Source organism: Pempheris klunzingeri, chromosome 16, assembly GCF_042242105.1.
Source record: "Pempheris klunzingeri isolate RE-2024b chromosome 16, fPemKlu1.hap1, whole genome shotgun sequence".
Classification (NCBI taxonomy): domain Eukaryota; kingdom Metazoa; phylum Chordata; class Actinopteri; order Acropomatiformes; family Pempheridae; genus Pempheris; species Pempheris klunzingeri.
In genome coordinates, this window is record NC_092027.1 from 51713 (window position 1) to 65000 (window position 13288).

General features: G+C 52.5%; 2 protein-coding genes across 2 annotated transcripts; both read left to right on the forward strand.

The window, feature by feature from the left end:
* The first annotated feature begins 291 nt into the window (after positions 1-291).
* Positions 292-7896, forward strand: LOC139215726 (zinc finger protein 721-like). Its single transcript, XM_070846770.1, has 5 exons — positions 292-622; positions 989-2474; positions 2610-2749; positions 5253-5576; positions 5721-7896. Exons 1-5 carry the CDS (start codon positions 331-333, stop codon positions 7865-7867), a joined length of 4389 nt encoding a protein of 1462 aa, XP_070702871.1. The 5' UTR covers positions 292-330; the 3' UTR covers positions 7868-7896.
* Positions 7897-7899: 3 nt separating this feature from the next.
* Positions 7900-11547, forward strand: LOC139215066 (zinc finger protein 391-like). Its single transcript, XM_070845891.1, has 4 exons — positions 7900-7993; positions 8965-9234; positions 9463-9744; positions 9967-11547. The coding sequence occupies exons 2-4, from the start codon at positions 9027-9029 to the stop codon at positions 10950-10952; spliced, it is 1476 nt and encodes a 491-aa protein (XP_070701992.1). The 5' UTR covers positions 7900-7993; positions 8965-9026; the 3' UTR covers positions 10953-11547.
* Positions 11548-13288: the final 1741 nt, after the last annotated feature.

Sequence of the window (13288 nt, forward strand, 5' to 3'; positions counted from 1 at the left end):
CAGGTCCTGGACACGAACACGCTCTGAACATTGAACATGTTCTAACACCACATCGATCATGTTTCATACCTGAACATGATCAGGGATCAATGGACCATGACGTCACCTGCCCCCTCCACCACCGTGGTACCAGTCCTGTATAGCGACTGTATGTTTAGTGTGTGAACGCCTTCCACCTCCCCCCGACAGGGGCCGCTGTCTCCCCATCCACCCGACAGGGGCCGCTGCCGCCGCCCCCCCCCCCCCCCCCCCCCCGGGTTGTCGTTGACGCGGAAGTCCCGGTGTGTTTACGTCCCCCCGCTGCTCTCTTTGTCCGCACAAAGCAGCAGGATGTGCGCCGTGCAGCTGCTGCGGGTGTCGGTCCACGAGCGGATCAGCGCCGCCGCTGAAGACTTTCTGCTGCAGCTGGAAAAAGGGGAAGAAGCGGCTGAAATCCCGGCGCTCAGAGCGCTGCTCACCGAGCGGCTCACGGCGGCCGCGGAGGAGATCGTCGGTCTGTTGGAGGAAACCGTGGCGGAGTACGAGGACCGAGCTGAGCGGTCAGAGCGGGAGATCTGCCGCCAGAGGAGGCTGCTGGATGCCGTGCTGAAGCCCCAGGTCCGGCTGCACAGATACCCAGCAGGTCAGTCCCTGCTGCCGGAGCACCCACTCACACACAGACTCACACTTCCGCTCCACTTCAAAATAAAAGCCCCGGTGTAAACGATGAAGTCATCTCTGCGGTGTCAAAGGTATTGATTGGTTGATCAAAAGGAAACTTATGAGCAGCTGGATTGATGTAAACTCCTCGAATCTGATCGTTGAGGCTGTCAGATGTGACATTTTAAGTTAATCTTGTTTTTCATCCAGACAAACGGGATATTCTGGGTTTTGGAGGATTGGTGGGGCTGACGGAGATGTGATGACGACGCGGTGGGCTGACGCTCTTTATCTCTGCTGTCTGAAGTTTTACTGTTAACGGTCATCAACTCTTCTTTTGTCTACTCAGACTGTCGGTGGGCGGCGACCCTGAAGCCTGCAGATGTCCTGCCTCCGGTCAATGCCGTGACCCTGAACCACGCTGAGGATCAACGACCCGACAGCAACGACTCCCGCCCACCAAAGCCTTGCTCCCCCCAGCCCATCTCACCAAGTAGCTCAACAGCCCTCAGTGGCAGCGAGCTGGACGGCGACTGGACTGAAGGGACTCGGACTCTGAGACCCCACAGGAAAAAGAAAAGAAGCCGGCCTCCACTCGTCATCCAAAACAAACGGAAACGGTCGATTCCAACTCAGAGTTTCTTCTGCCACGTGTGCGGTCGCGCTCTCCAGGGGAAAGGCTTCCTGCTCAAACACGTCCTGCAGGTCTGCGCCAACGACCCGCACCTCCGCTGCGGCTACTGTGGCGAGTGTGTAGAGTCCCACGCCGCTCTGATGGATCACCTGCAGACGCACCAGGAGAAGAGTAAAACCTGCTCATTCTGCGGGAAAAGCTTCCAATCCATCTTGGCGCAGGAGCTGCACGTTCGGCTGCACACCGGAGAGAAACCGTACAGCTGCGACATCTGCGGCAAGAAGTTCAGCCAGAAGGGAAACCTGACATCTCACATGCGTGTCCACGCTGCAGAGAAGCCCTTCAAATGCACAGAGTGCAGCCGTACCTTCTGTCACATGACGTCTTTAGAGCGCCACATGCAGGAGCACAGTGGCGAGGACGTGCACGTCTGCAGCATCTGCGGTCAGGAGTTCAGGAAGCGCCGCAGCCTGCAACGACACATGGCCACGCATCAGAAGGAGAGTGCCACCGACAAACCGAAGAAGCACCGCAGCTCGGCGCCGTCCTACAGCTGCAAAGTGTGCGGCGACGCCTTCGACAAGAGGACCTTCCTGGTGAAACACGTGGAGACTCATCTGCAGGATCCAGATTGCTGCTGCGGACTCTGTGGACACCAGTACGAGTCCACCGCCAGCCTCGCCACCCACCTGGGCTCCCACCGCGAGATTGGAAACACCTGTCACATCTGCGGGAAGTGCTTCCCGGCTCAGGCAGCGCTGGAGATGCACATGAGGATCCACACCGGAGAGAAACCGTACACATGTAGCTTCTGTGGGAAAGCCTTCAACCAGAGCGGCAACCTGAAGACGCACCTGAAGATCCACACAGGCGAGAGGGCCTTCTCCTGCAGTCTGTGCGGGAAGGGCTTCACCCAGAAACAGACGCTGGACACTCACGTCCGCTTCCATAACAAAGAGAGGCGCTTCCTGTGCCAGGTGTGTGGGAAGGGCTTCATGCAGGACGTGGACCTGAAGAGACACATGTTGATCCACACCGGGGAGAAACCCTACAGTTGCCCTGTTTGTGGGAAGAGCTTCCAGGCTAAGCGCTCACTCAACGGACACCTCAAAGTCCACACCGCGGGGGGGGCTGGGCCAGAGGCAGATCAGACCTCAGATCAGCCGCGGACAGATGGTTTCTACTCTGGCTTCCTCCAGCTGTAGGCGGATAAAGGAGCAGATCGCCATTTTTACATGTGTGCTGGGATGTGAAGCTCAGTGCCGTGGTGACTCTGTCTGGCCGTGGAGGACTGGCGGCCAACCATAAAGACACGGACAGATGTACCTGGTCCCAGTGCTGCTGTGGACGCCCAGCGCAGACTGCTTTTACCAGACGTTACTGTTCAGTCAGAGTACGTCCAGGAGGTCACCGGAACCCCTGAGGTGGACCTGCTGCTGGTCCTGGTTCAGGTTCTGTCTGTGGATCCTGAACTGGGTGAGAAACTGGTTTTACTGAATCAGAATCAGAAGGTTGTTGGAGCGGAGAATCACCTGAGTTTGTCATCCAGGTGAATTCTGCTGGTATGTGGACCAGAACTGGACCTGGTTCTAACAGTCTTATTTACTGAACCTTTCATACACGTTCCAGTCACATGATGAATAAATGTCCAGAAAATATAAACTTTTTACTGATGTGGATTTAGTTTTATCTTATTTGATTTTATTTACTTTTTATTCTCAGGTTTAAAATCTTGAAAGAATTCCAACATCAGAAACAAAACAAAACAACAGCAACAGATGCTGAAGTTTGTAACCTGAATCGTGAACATTAGTAGATAAATAAAAAGTTGGCTATCGGAGGTCGCCGTCTGAGACGAGGGATCTGAATTCACATTTTAAAACTCTGTTTGGGACTTAATTATTAATCCTGGTCTAAAATCCACTTCAGAACAAAATGGCAAAACATGATAAGTTTGATCAGATCAGCCCCCTCTTCAACCTCCCTCTAAATTCACTAAGGAGAAATATGTTTCCTCCTCATTAATAACAGACCGGCGTTCTTTAGCTGAACCAGATAGTGTCACTCTGTATTTACACCTTCCAGCTGACAGCAGATGAGTTTGTATGATTCTATTTTCACACATTGTTCATTTTTACTGCAAATATGAAGTCAAAGAGTCTTAAACTTAACTGCATGATACATTTGGACCCTCAGGGACCTGCAGAACTTTTCAACCAGAAAACAAGAAACAAGTTTGGTTTCGAAGGTTTTTCTGGTTCCTTGGGTAAAACAGTGGAAATGGTTTCCTGGATCACAGGAAGTCTGTGTGGTCACATGACCGGCGATGGTTTCCTTTGTGCTTTCCAACCATAACACCTCTGAGCTGCTGGCGACATTTTGTGAAGGCAAATGGGTGTCAAATAATTAAAAATGTTGATTTAAAGTCACTGAAGCTCATCAATGTTGAAGCAGCAGAACAGGAACCTTTAACCAAAACATTTCCTGACGGCTGCAGACGGGTCCAGATCTGCTTTAAAAGAGACTCCCGATCTTTCAGGATTCACACTGGAGAACCGAGGACTGAAACGTGCCCCTACGTCCAGACCAGCTCTGCCTCCTGATAACCGTGACACCCGAAGATCCATGAAGCAGCCGAGCGGCAGGATGAAGCTCTGATGGTCCCTGTTCCAAATAGAAAAGGAGAGTAAACAGGGCTGCTGAAGTACAGCTGACACGTTACCGAGGTCTGCTGGTCTCTGGTTTATAAAGTGAGAAACAGGAAGCAGTTTGAGTCGCTGACACAGAGGAAGAATAACAATAGAAACAATACAAGAGGGGATATAAAGTGTGTGTGTAGCTGCTGGAAGGAAGGACGAGCAGCACTTGTTCTATCATTGCTATCAGTGGTATTAGTAGTAATAGTAGCAGTATTAGCAGTAGTAGTAGTAGTAGTAGTAGTAGTTGTATTAGTAGTAGCAGTAGTAGTAGTAGTAGTAGTAGTTGTATTAGTAGTAGTAGTACTAGCAGTAGTATTAGCAGTAGTAGTAGTAGTAGTAGTAGTTGTTGTATTATTAGTAGTAGTAGTAGTTGTATTAGTAGTAGCAGTAGTATTAGTAGTAGTAGTAGTAGTTGTATTAGTAGTAGCAGTAGTAGTAGTAGTAGTACTAGCAGTAGTATTAGTAGTAGTAGTAGTTGTATTAGTAGTAGTAGTAGTTGTTGTATTAGTATTAGCAGTAGTAGTAGTTGTATTAGTAGTAATAGCAGTATTAGTAGTAGTATTAGCAGTAGTAGCAGTAGTAGTAGTTGTATTAGTAGTAGTAGCAGTATTAGTAGTAGTAGTAGTATTAGCAGTAGTAGCAGTAGTAGTAGTAGTAGTTAGTAGTAGTAGCAGTATTAGTAGTAGTATTAGCAGTAGTAGCAGTAGTAGTAGTTGTATTAGTAGTAGTAGCAGTATTAGTAGTAGTAGTAGTAGTATTAGCAGTAGTAGCAGTAGTAGTAGTAGTAGTTAGTAGTAATAGCAGTATTAGTAGTAGTATTAGCAGTAGTAGCAGTAGTAGTAGTTGTATTAGTAGTAGTAGCAGTATTAGTAGTAGTAGTAGTATTAGCAGTAGTAGCAGTAGTAGTAGTAGTAGTTAGTAGTAGTAGCAGTATTAGTAGTAGTAGTAGTAGCAGTAGTAGTATTAGCAGTAGTAGTAGTAGTAGTAGTTGTATTAGTAGTAATAGCAGTATTAGTAGTAGTAGTAGTAGTATTAGCAGTAGTAGCAGTAGTAGTAGTAGTAGTTGTATTAGTAGTAGTAGCAGTATTAGTAGTAGTAGTATTAGCAGTAGTAGCAGTAGTAGTAGTACTACTACTACTATCAGTAGTGTTTTCCGGGCCGCTGCAGAGGGTCCTCCAGTCCAGCAGGGGGCGGCCTCCGGTGTCTGTCGCCCTCCCGCCGTGAACTCGTTGGCTCGGGGCGGAGCGGTGTTGTTTTCCTCGCTGATGGCCGGTGGACAGAGCTCGGTACCGGGATGTCCCTGTCAGAAACCTCGCTGCACTGCGGGCTCCGGGCCTTGACGGAGTCGGTGTCGGAGCAGCTGACCCGGGTTGCGGAGGAGGTCTTGGGGCTGCTGGAGAAGCGGAGCGGCGGAGGGTCCGGGGGCTCCGCCGGCCGCCTGCTCCGCCTGCTGAGGCTGCTGCTCGTCGAGCGGTTGGCGGCGGCGGCGCAGCGGATCGTCGGGCTGGTAGAGCGGGAGGTGAAGGAGTACCGGCGGCAGCTGGAGCGGCAGAGCCGCCTGCTGGAGGCGGTGCTGAGCCCGGTGGTCCGACTGACGCGGACAGGTGAGTCCTCCCGCACACCCCCGCCATGTTGGAGCCACATCAGCACGCCGACTGCCATTGCTAGGCAACATGGACAGGTGTGTGTGTGTGTGTGTGTGTGTGTTTTCAGTACTGTAGTGAACTGATTCTGTTTTTTCCTTCCAGACTCCATCACCTCTTCCGCTGTCAGAGCCCCTCCCGCACTACCTGTGGCGTTCCCTGCCCACTTCCCCACAGCCCCGCCCACCTCCGCTCCCTCAGACGTCTCAGAAAGCGACTGGAGAGGAAGTGACGGCACGTCCAGTAATAAAGAGACACACCGAAGGGGTGGGGGGCAGCGCTCCAGGGGCCACAGAGGGCAGACGGTGTCTTTGGACCCGCCACCGGCTCATTGCTGCTTTGTCTGTGGAAAAAGTTTCTGTCACAGAGGGAACCTTGTGAAGCATGTGGAGACAAACTGTGAGAACCCGGACAGTCTCTGTGGCGTCTGTGGGGAACGTCTGGAGTCCTCAGACCACCTGGTAGACCACCTCAGGGCTCACAGAGAACCCGCCAGTGGTGGCGGGACATGCGACATTTGCGGGAGGACGTTTCAGAACATGGAGACACACATGAGAAGCCACACCGGCGTCAAACCCTACGGCTGTGACGCCTGTGGGAAGAGCTTCCCCCGAGCTGGAGCGCTGAGGAGACACAAGAAAATCCACAGTCAGAGGACACCGGACGTCTGCCCCGTCTGCGGACTGACCTTCACACAGAACCACCTGCTCCAGGACCACCTGAAGACCCACGAGGACGATGGCAGCAACCAGAGCGAGGATGAGGACGGACGGTCAGAGGCGCCAAAGCCAAGGAGAGACCAGAGGTGGCGCTCTGGACTGAGGTCATCCCTGCCATCCTCGCTCTGTTGCAGAGTCTGCGGTGATTCGTTCCACAGCCGTGGCTTCCTGCGGAAACACGCCGAGACGCACTGCCGGGAGTCTCAGAGTCTCTGTGGTGTCTGCGGACAACGGCTGGACTCACCTGACAGCCTGCTGACTCACCTGCGGTCGCACCGGGAGACCAGCGGAACCTGCAGCATCTGTGCCAAGAGCTTCCAGAACATGGAGACGCACATGCGAAGCCACACAGGAATTAAACCGTATCGCTGTGGCGTGTGTAACAAACATTTCCCCCGACCTGGAGCGCTCAGGCGCCACAAGAAGATCCACATCGGGGAGCGACCGTACATCTGCCATCACTGCGGGAAGATGTTCGTGGACAGCAGCACCTTAAAGACTCACAGCCGGAGTCACTTGTGGGAGATCCATGGCGATAAAGACACCGAGCCGCTGCCAAACTCTCAGAGCCCTAAGTCAGAGACGGAGAGACATCCCCCCATCCACGACAACGCCGCCAAGGTGGTGCTGCAGACGTCCCACTGCTGTAAAGTCTGCGGGGAGTGTTTCCAGACCAAAGGAAGTCTGAGGAAACACGCTAAGAGTCATTCGGCAGAGTCCGCCTGCGGCGTCTGCGGTCAGAGTTTACCACCATCAGAGACCCTGACAGAGCACCTGCAGAACCACAGAGATGCTGGAAAGATCTGCCACGTCTGCGGTAAAACCTACCAGAACATTGAGACCCACATGCGCTGTCACACCGGTGTCAAACCGTACTGCTGCACCATCTGCGGCAAGTCCTTCCCGCGTCCCAATGCCCTGCGGCGCCACAAGAGGATCCACAGCGGGGAGCGGCCGTACATTTGCGAGTTCTGCGGCAAAACGTTCATCGATAACGGTGCCCTGACAACGCACATCCGGAGCCACACCGGAGACAAGCCGGCCCACCGTGTCTCCTGCAACACTTGCGGGAAGAGCCTGGCATCGGTCCACGTCCTGGAGGTCCACAAGAGGATCCACACGGGCGAGAAGCCGTTCCCGTGCCGTGTGTGCGGGAAGGCTTTCAGGCAGGTGGGGGGGCTGAACGCCCACATGCTGACCCACACCGGCGAGAAGCCGTTCAGCTGCAGTCTCTGCAGCAAGAGCTTCAGCACCAAAGGCTACCTGGAGACGCACCTCCGCTTCCACCGCAAGGAGCGAGCGTTCAGCTGCCACCTGTGTTGGAAGGCCTTCGTCACTAAGAACGACCTCAAGAAGCACCTGCTGACGCACACCGGAGAGAAACCCTACAGCTGCCGCATCTGCGGAAAGAGCTACCAAGAGAAACGCTCCAGAGACGTCCACATGAAAGTTCACATGAAGCTAGATGTCCGAACCAGCCAAGAGCCACAGAGGACACAAGACGGGCTGCAGTCCAACCTGCTGCCACTATAGTCGACGAACCAGCTGGTTCCTACCAGGTCTTACTAGGTCCTAATGGATCCTCCATTAGGGCTCTCTGATTGTCTGCTGATTCCTCAGCTGATCGACTCATAGAAACATCTTTCACGTTAAAATCAGGTCAGTGTGACGTCTGTTAATGTTTCAGCCCAAACAGTTTATTTCACTGAGATGCTGAACGGACATTTGGGCAAACAAACAGCAGATGAAAACAGCTGATGAACGTTGCCTTGGTGACGCGGTCACATTAACATACGTGTCACAGAAATAAACATGTTCTATAACTAAAAATGTCACACATTTAGTCACCCGATGATCAGAATAATCATATTACAACTAATTATGATACTAATATTGATAATAATGTTAAAAATAATAATATTGTGATGAAACGTGTTGTGAACTCATTCACACACCCCACCCCCTGAAACTGAGCTGTTTTTTCCTGTTAAAGGGGAGTTTGTCCTGTTAAAGGGGAGTTTCTTTTGCTCATTAGGGGATTCTTGAAGACTTTGTGTTGAATTCTTGAATTCTTGGGTCTCTTTAGTTGAGTTTGGTCTGAGCAGCTCTTTATAAAGTATGTCTCGAGATAATATGAATTGGCCCGATATGAATAAAGATTGATTGATTGATTGATAAATACCAGTTTGTGTCGTGAGGTCCTTGAACTGTTTCAGGGGACCTTGAAGGAATTCCAGGGGTCTTTGAATCAGTTACCTTCACTAGTGAGTTTACGAACACACACACAGTCCTTGAAGTCAACTGTCAGCCACGTGACAGTCCTCAGCGTCACGTGACCGGCAGGTGCGGTTCCAGGTGAGGTTTGCTGTAGTAAAACATGTTCAGAATTTCAGAGTAAAGTGCCTGAGGCGCATGAGAAGTCAGAGAACCTCAGAGATTGTTGCTCAGGCTGCGTACAGCTGCTGCTGATGATGATGGAGGGTCGGTGATGAAAACACACGTTCAGCTCGAGTTTTGTTGTAATCCGGAAAAAAATGATAAATTTACGATCTGTCCGTCCTATGGTGCTTTTATTGTGAAGAGGCTTCCGGGGTCCCGTGTGTCTAACGTTACTGTTTCCGGTCGGACAGACATTTAACCTCCAGCAGCTCCATCACCCTCGCCGTCACCGGGAGTTTCAGGCGGTACCGACATGTTGAAGCTGGACGTGCTGCGGCTCTTCGTGGACCAGCGGCTCTCCGCCGCCACCGACGACATCTTCCGCCGTTTGGCCGCCACCATCTCCGACTACGAGGGACAACTTCACCGGCTACAGCGGCAGGTCCACCGGCAACAGAGGCTGCTGGCGGCGGCCGGGCGACCGGAGGAGACACCGGAGGAGACACCGGAGGACGGACAGGGTCGGTGGTCTGTTGTTTGTTTGATAAAGAAAATGTCCGTTGAGTTTGTGACGCAGCCTTTGTCTACCGTCAGATGTCGCTGTGGAAATAAATTCGTCTGGACCATGTCTTACCATGCACCTGAACACAGTGTCTAGTTTAGTGTGAAATGTAACGGGAGATCCAGCCGGTGAGCTAACGGGACTGGAGCCGTTAACTGTAGAAAACAGGAGCGTGTTTGTTTCTCAGGTGTTCTGCAGGTTTTCAGACCACTCAAAGCACAGCAGGTGAGGGGGCGGGGCTTCGGCCCTCACATCAGACAAGAAGAGGGCGGGGCATCACGACCAGAGGGGGCCGGCACAAAGTCCTCACAGAATCCTGATTGGCTGATGGGAACGCCTGAGACTGACCAGACTCGTTTGTCCAATCGGATCCAGTCCTGCAGGGACCACCTGGGACCTGGTCCTGATGTCCACAAACAGGAAGTGGTTGAGGGTCACATGTTGCTGGACATCAGCTCCCAGCAGGAAGGTCAGTACAGCCCCCACGTATATCGCCACAGTAACCAGATTAGGCACAGTTATCGGCCACAGATTGAAAACCAGAGAAAGAGACGTTTCATGTTTGATTCAGTTATTTTCACATCAGTCACCTTCATCTGTTGAAGACCGTTAACCACATTACTTCTGATGACCTGGTTGCTCAGCTCACCTGTGCAGTGAGCATCAGTCTGCTGCTGTTCTTGTCCTCCAGGTGTTCTGCAGGTTTTTACCACACAAGAACAGCAGGTGAGGAGGCGGAGCTTTAATCTACACATCAGACGGGAGGAGAGCAGACCAGGATCGGAGGAGGACACAGAGTTCACACAGAGTCCTGATTGGCTGATGGAGAGCTACAGGGATGATCCTTCATCCAATCATATTCAGTCTCTCAGGGAGGACGACCTCGCCCCCTCAGACCCGCTAATGAAACAAGAACCTGGAGGGACCCGCAGACCTGCAGACCTTAGCTGGGACTCCATCATGGACTCAGAGTCCTCTACTGAGGACAGTGATGACGCACAGCTGGGACCAGATCGCCAGAGGACTGGGGGGGCTCAGCCTCCAGCGGACCAGAAGCCGCTGGTCTGCGGCAGCTGTGGCCGAGAGTTCAGCTCAAAGCGAACTCTGAGGAGACACGTCAGACAAAACAAATCCGTGGACCAGGACCAGATGTCCTGCAGTCTCCGCAGACAGAGGGCCCCCTTCCAGAGTCCCGTCAAGTCCTTCAGCTGCCGGGTCTGCGGGATCGCCTTCCACACACTAGGCATCCTGGTCCGCCATGCAGAGAACCACTGCAAGGAGCCAGCGAGCCGCTGTGGGGCATGCGGGGACCACCTGGAGTCCACAGAGACCCTGAGAGACCACCTGCGGTCCCACAAGGAGCTGGGCAGGACCTGTGAAGTGTGCGGGAAGAAGTGCAGTTCCATCAGGAGGATGGAGATCCACAAACGGGTCCACACTGGAGAGAAACCGTACAGCTGCGTCTTCTGCAGCCGAGACTTCAGCAGGAAGGAGAGTCTAGAGAGACACCTGAAGGTCCACAGCGGCGACAGACCTCACACCTGTGGCGTCTGTGGGACGACCTTCACCAGGAGGGAGTACCTAGTGGTCCACCACCTGAGGACCGGCCATGCAGAACGACACGGTTCACCTGCTGGGGAGGCTGGGGGGTCAAAGGGACAGAGCCGTCCAACCTGATCCTGTGAAACACGACAGGACAGAAAATAAGACATTAGCATGCAACACTTTTTATGCATTTTTACATAAAGTGTGAGGCTAAAGAGACTTAATCTGGACCAGACTGGTTCCTCAGCAGCTCGACTGAACAGAAAATTAAACCCTTTTTGTAACCAATTGATCTTTTACAGGAGCAGACTGTTGAATTGTCTTGTTCTCTGTCTTTACTATAGTGTGGAGTCCCTCAGGTAGGTGTCCTGGGGCCTCTGGTCTTTTCTATTAAATGTGATATAGATTAATTATCCAGAAGAGTGTCATGTCCCAGATCGCACTAAAAATTGAGTGGTGATTTTTTTTACCTGAAGGAGGTCTCAGGGTGAACTCCAGGTTTGGAAATGATTAATTGGTTGTGATAAATCGGTTCAATTGAAAATGTTCAGCAGCATGAACAAAGTTTTAACTGCGATTTGTTTCATTTAAAGGAACTGATTTTGGTAAATCCTCTTATTGATATGGAGTTCCTCAGGGAGGTGTCCCAAGGCCTTGTTTCTTTCCATTAAATGTGATATGAGTTGTAAAAAATGTAAATGTTTATATAAATCTTTTTTGTTCTGTCTTTAATTCTACAATGTCTGAGATACTTTTTAAATCTGAGGCTTTTCTCATTTATTAAACTGTTTCAAATGAAACCAGCAGTCTGACATGTTGGAGGTTATGTTCATATTTTCTACTTCAAAACGTAAACATATTCGGCAGGTGAAACTTTATGTTGAATGACTCTAAGTGAGACGTCTTTACTGAGTCGCACATGATCAATACATCATACAAAGACTCATCAGCTGATCTCCGACAGCGTCGAGAGAGAGCAGCAACACCAAGGAGATGATCCTGTACAGGAGGTCTGAGGAGGAGGGTCTGAAGAGGACAGGGTCTGAGGAAGAGGGTCTGAGGAGGAGGGGGTTCTAAGGAGGAGGGTCTGTGGAGGTCTGAGGATCAGAGGGTCTGAGGAGGAGGGTCTGTGGAGATCTGAGGATCAGAAGGTCTGAAGAGGAGGAGGTCTGAGGAAGAGGGTCTGAGGAGGAGGGGGTTCTGAGGAGGTCTGAGAGGGTCTGAGGAAGAGGGTCTGTGGAGGTCTGAGGAGCAGAGGGTCTGAGGAGGAGGGGGTTCTGAGGAGGAAGAGGTTCTGAGGAGGAGGGGGGGTTCTGAGGAGGTCTGAGAGGGTCTGAGGAAGAGGGTCTGAGGAGGTCTGAGGAGCAGAGGGTCTGAGGAGGAGGGGGTTCTGAGGAGGTCTGAGAAAGGGTCTGAGGAGGAGGAGGTCTGAGGAAGAGGGTCTAAGGAGGAGGAGGTCTGAGGAAGAGAGGGTCTGAGGAGAAGGGGGTTCTGAGAAGGAGGGTCTGTGGAGGTCTGAGGAAGAGAGGGTCCGAGGAGAAGGGGGTTCTGAGGAGGAGGGTCTGTGGAGGTCTGAGGAGCAGAGGGTCTGAGGAGGAGGAGGGGGTTCTGAGGAGGAGGAGTGAGGAGGAGGAAGAGGTTCTGAGGAGGAGGGTCTGTGGAGGTCTGAGGAGGAGGAGGGGGTTCTGAGGAGGTCTGAGGAGCAGAGGCTCTGAGGAGGAGGAGGGGGGTCTGAGGAGGTCTGAGAAAGAGGGTCTGAGGAGGAGGAGGTCTGAGGAAGAGGGTCTGAGGAGCAGAGGGTCTGAGGAGGTCTGAGGAAGAGAGGGTCTGGGGAAGGAGGGTCTGTGGATGTCTGAGGAGGGCTGAGGAAGAGAGGGTCTGAGGAGGAGGGGGTTCTGAGGAGGAGTCTGTGGAGGTCTGAGGAGCAGAGGGTCTGAGGAGGAGGAGGTCTGAGGAGAAGGAGGGGGTTCTGAGGAGGTCTGAGAAAGGGTCTGAGGAGGAGGAGGTCTGAGGAAGAGAGGGTCTGAGGAGGAGGGGGTTCTGAGAAGGAGGGTCTGTGGAGGTCTGAGGAAGAGAGGGTCCGAGGAGGAGGGTCTGTGGAGGTCTGAGGAGCAGAGGGTCTGAGGAGGAGGAGGTCTGAGGAGGAGGAGGGGGTTCTGAGGAGGAGGGGGTTCTGAGGAGGAAGAGGTTCTGAGGAGGAGGGTCTGTGGAGGTCTGAGGAGCAGAGGGTCTGAGGAGGAGGAGGTCTGAGGAGCAGAGGGTCTGAGGAGGAGGAGGGGGTTCTGAGGAGGTCTGAGGAGCAGAGGGTCTGAGGAGGAGGAGGTCTGAGGCAGAGGGTCTGAGGAGCAGAGGGTCTGAGGAGGAGGAGGTCTGAGGAGGAGGAGGGGGTTCTGAGGAGGTCTGAGAAAGAGGGTCTGAGGAGGAGGAGGTCTGAGGAAGAGAGGGTCTGAGAAGGAGGGGATTCTGAG

Excerpts from the sequence above, each read along its gene's own strand:
- LOC139215066 (XM_070845891.1), top strand. The coding sequence starts at position 9,027 with ATGTTGAAGCTGGACGTGCTGCGGCTCTTCGTGGACCAGCGGCTCTCC. Across the intron at positions 9,235-9,462 it reads GACACCGGAGGACGGACAGG|GTGTTCTGCAGGTTTTCAGA; the intron begins GTCGGTGGTCTG and ends TTTGTTTCTCAG. Across the intron at positions 9,745-9,966 it reads CATCAGCTCCCAGCAGGAAG|GTGTTCTGCAGGTTTTTACC; the intron begins GTCAGTACAGCC and ends CTTGTCCTCCAG.
- LOC139215726 (XM_070846770.1), top strand. The coding sequence starts at position 331 with ATGTGCGCCGTGCAGCTGCTGCGGGTGTCGGTCCACGAGCGGATCAGC. Across the intron at positions 623-988 it reads GCTGCACAGATACCCAGCAG|ACTGTCGGTGGGCGGCGACC; the intron begins GTCAGTCCCTGC and ends TTGTCTACTCAG. Across the intron at positions 5,577-5,720 it reads GGTCCGACTGACGCGGACAG|ACTCCATCACCTCTTCCGCT; the intron begins GTGAGTCCTCCC and ends TTTTCCTTCCAG.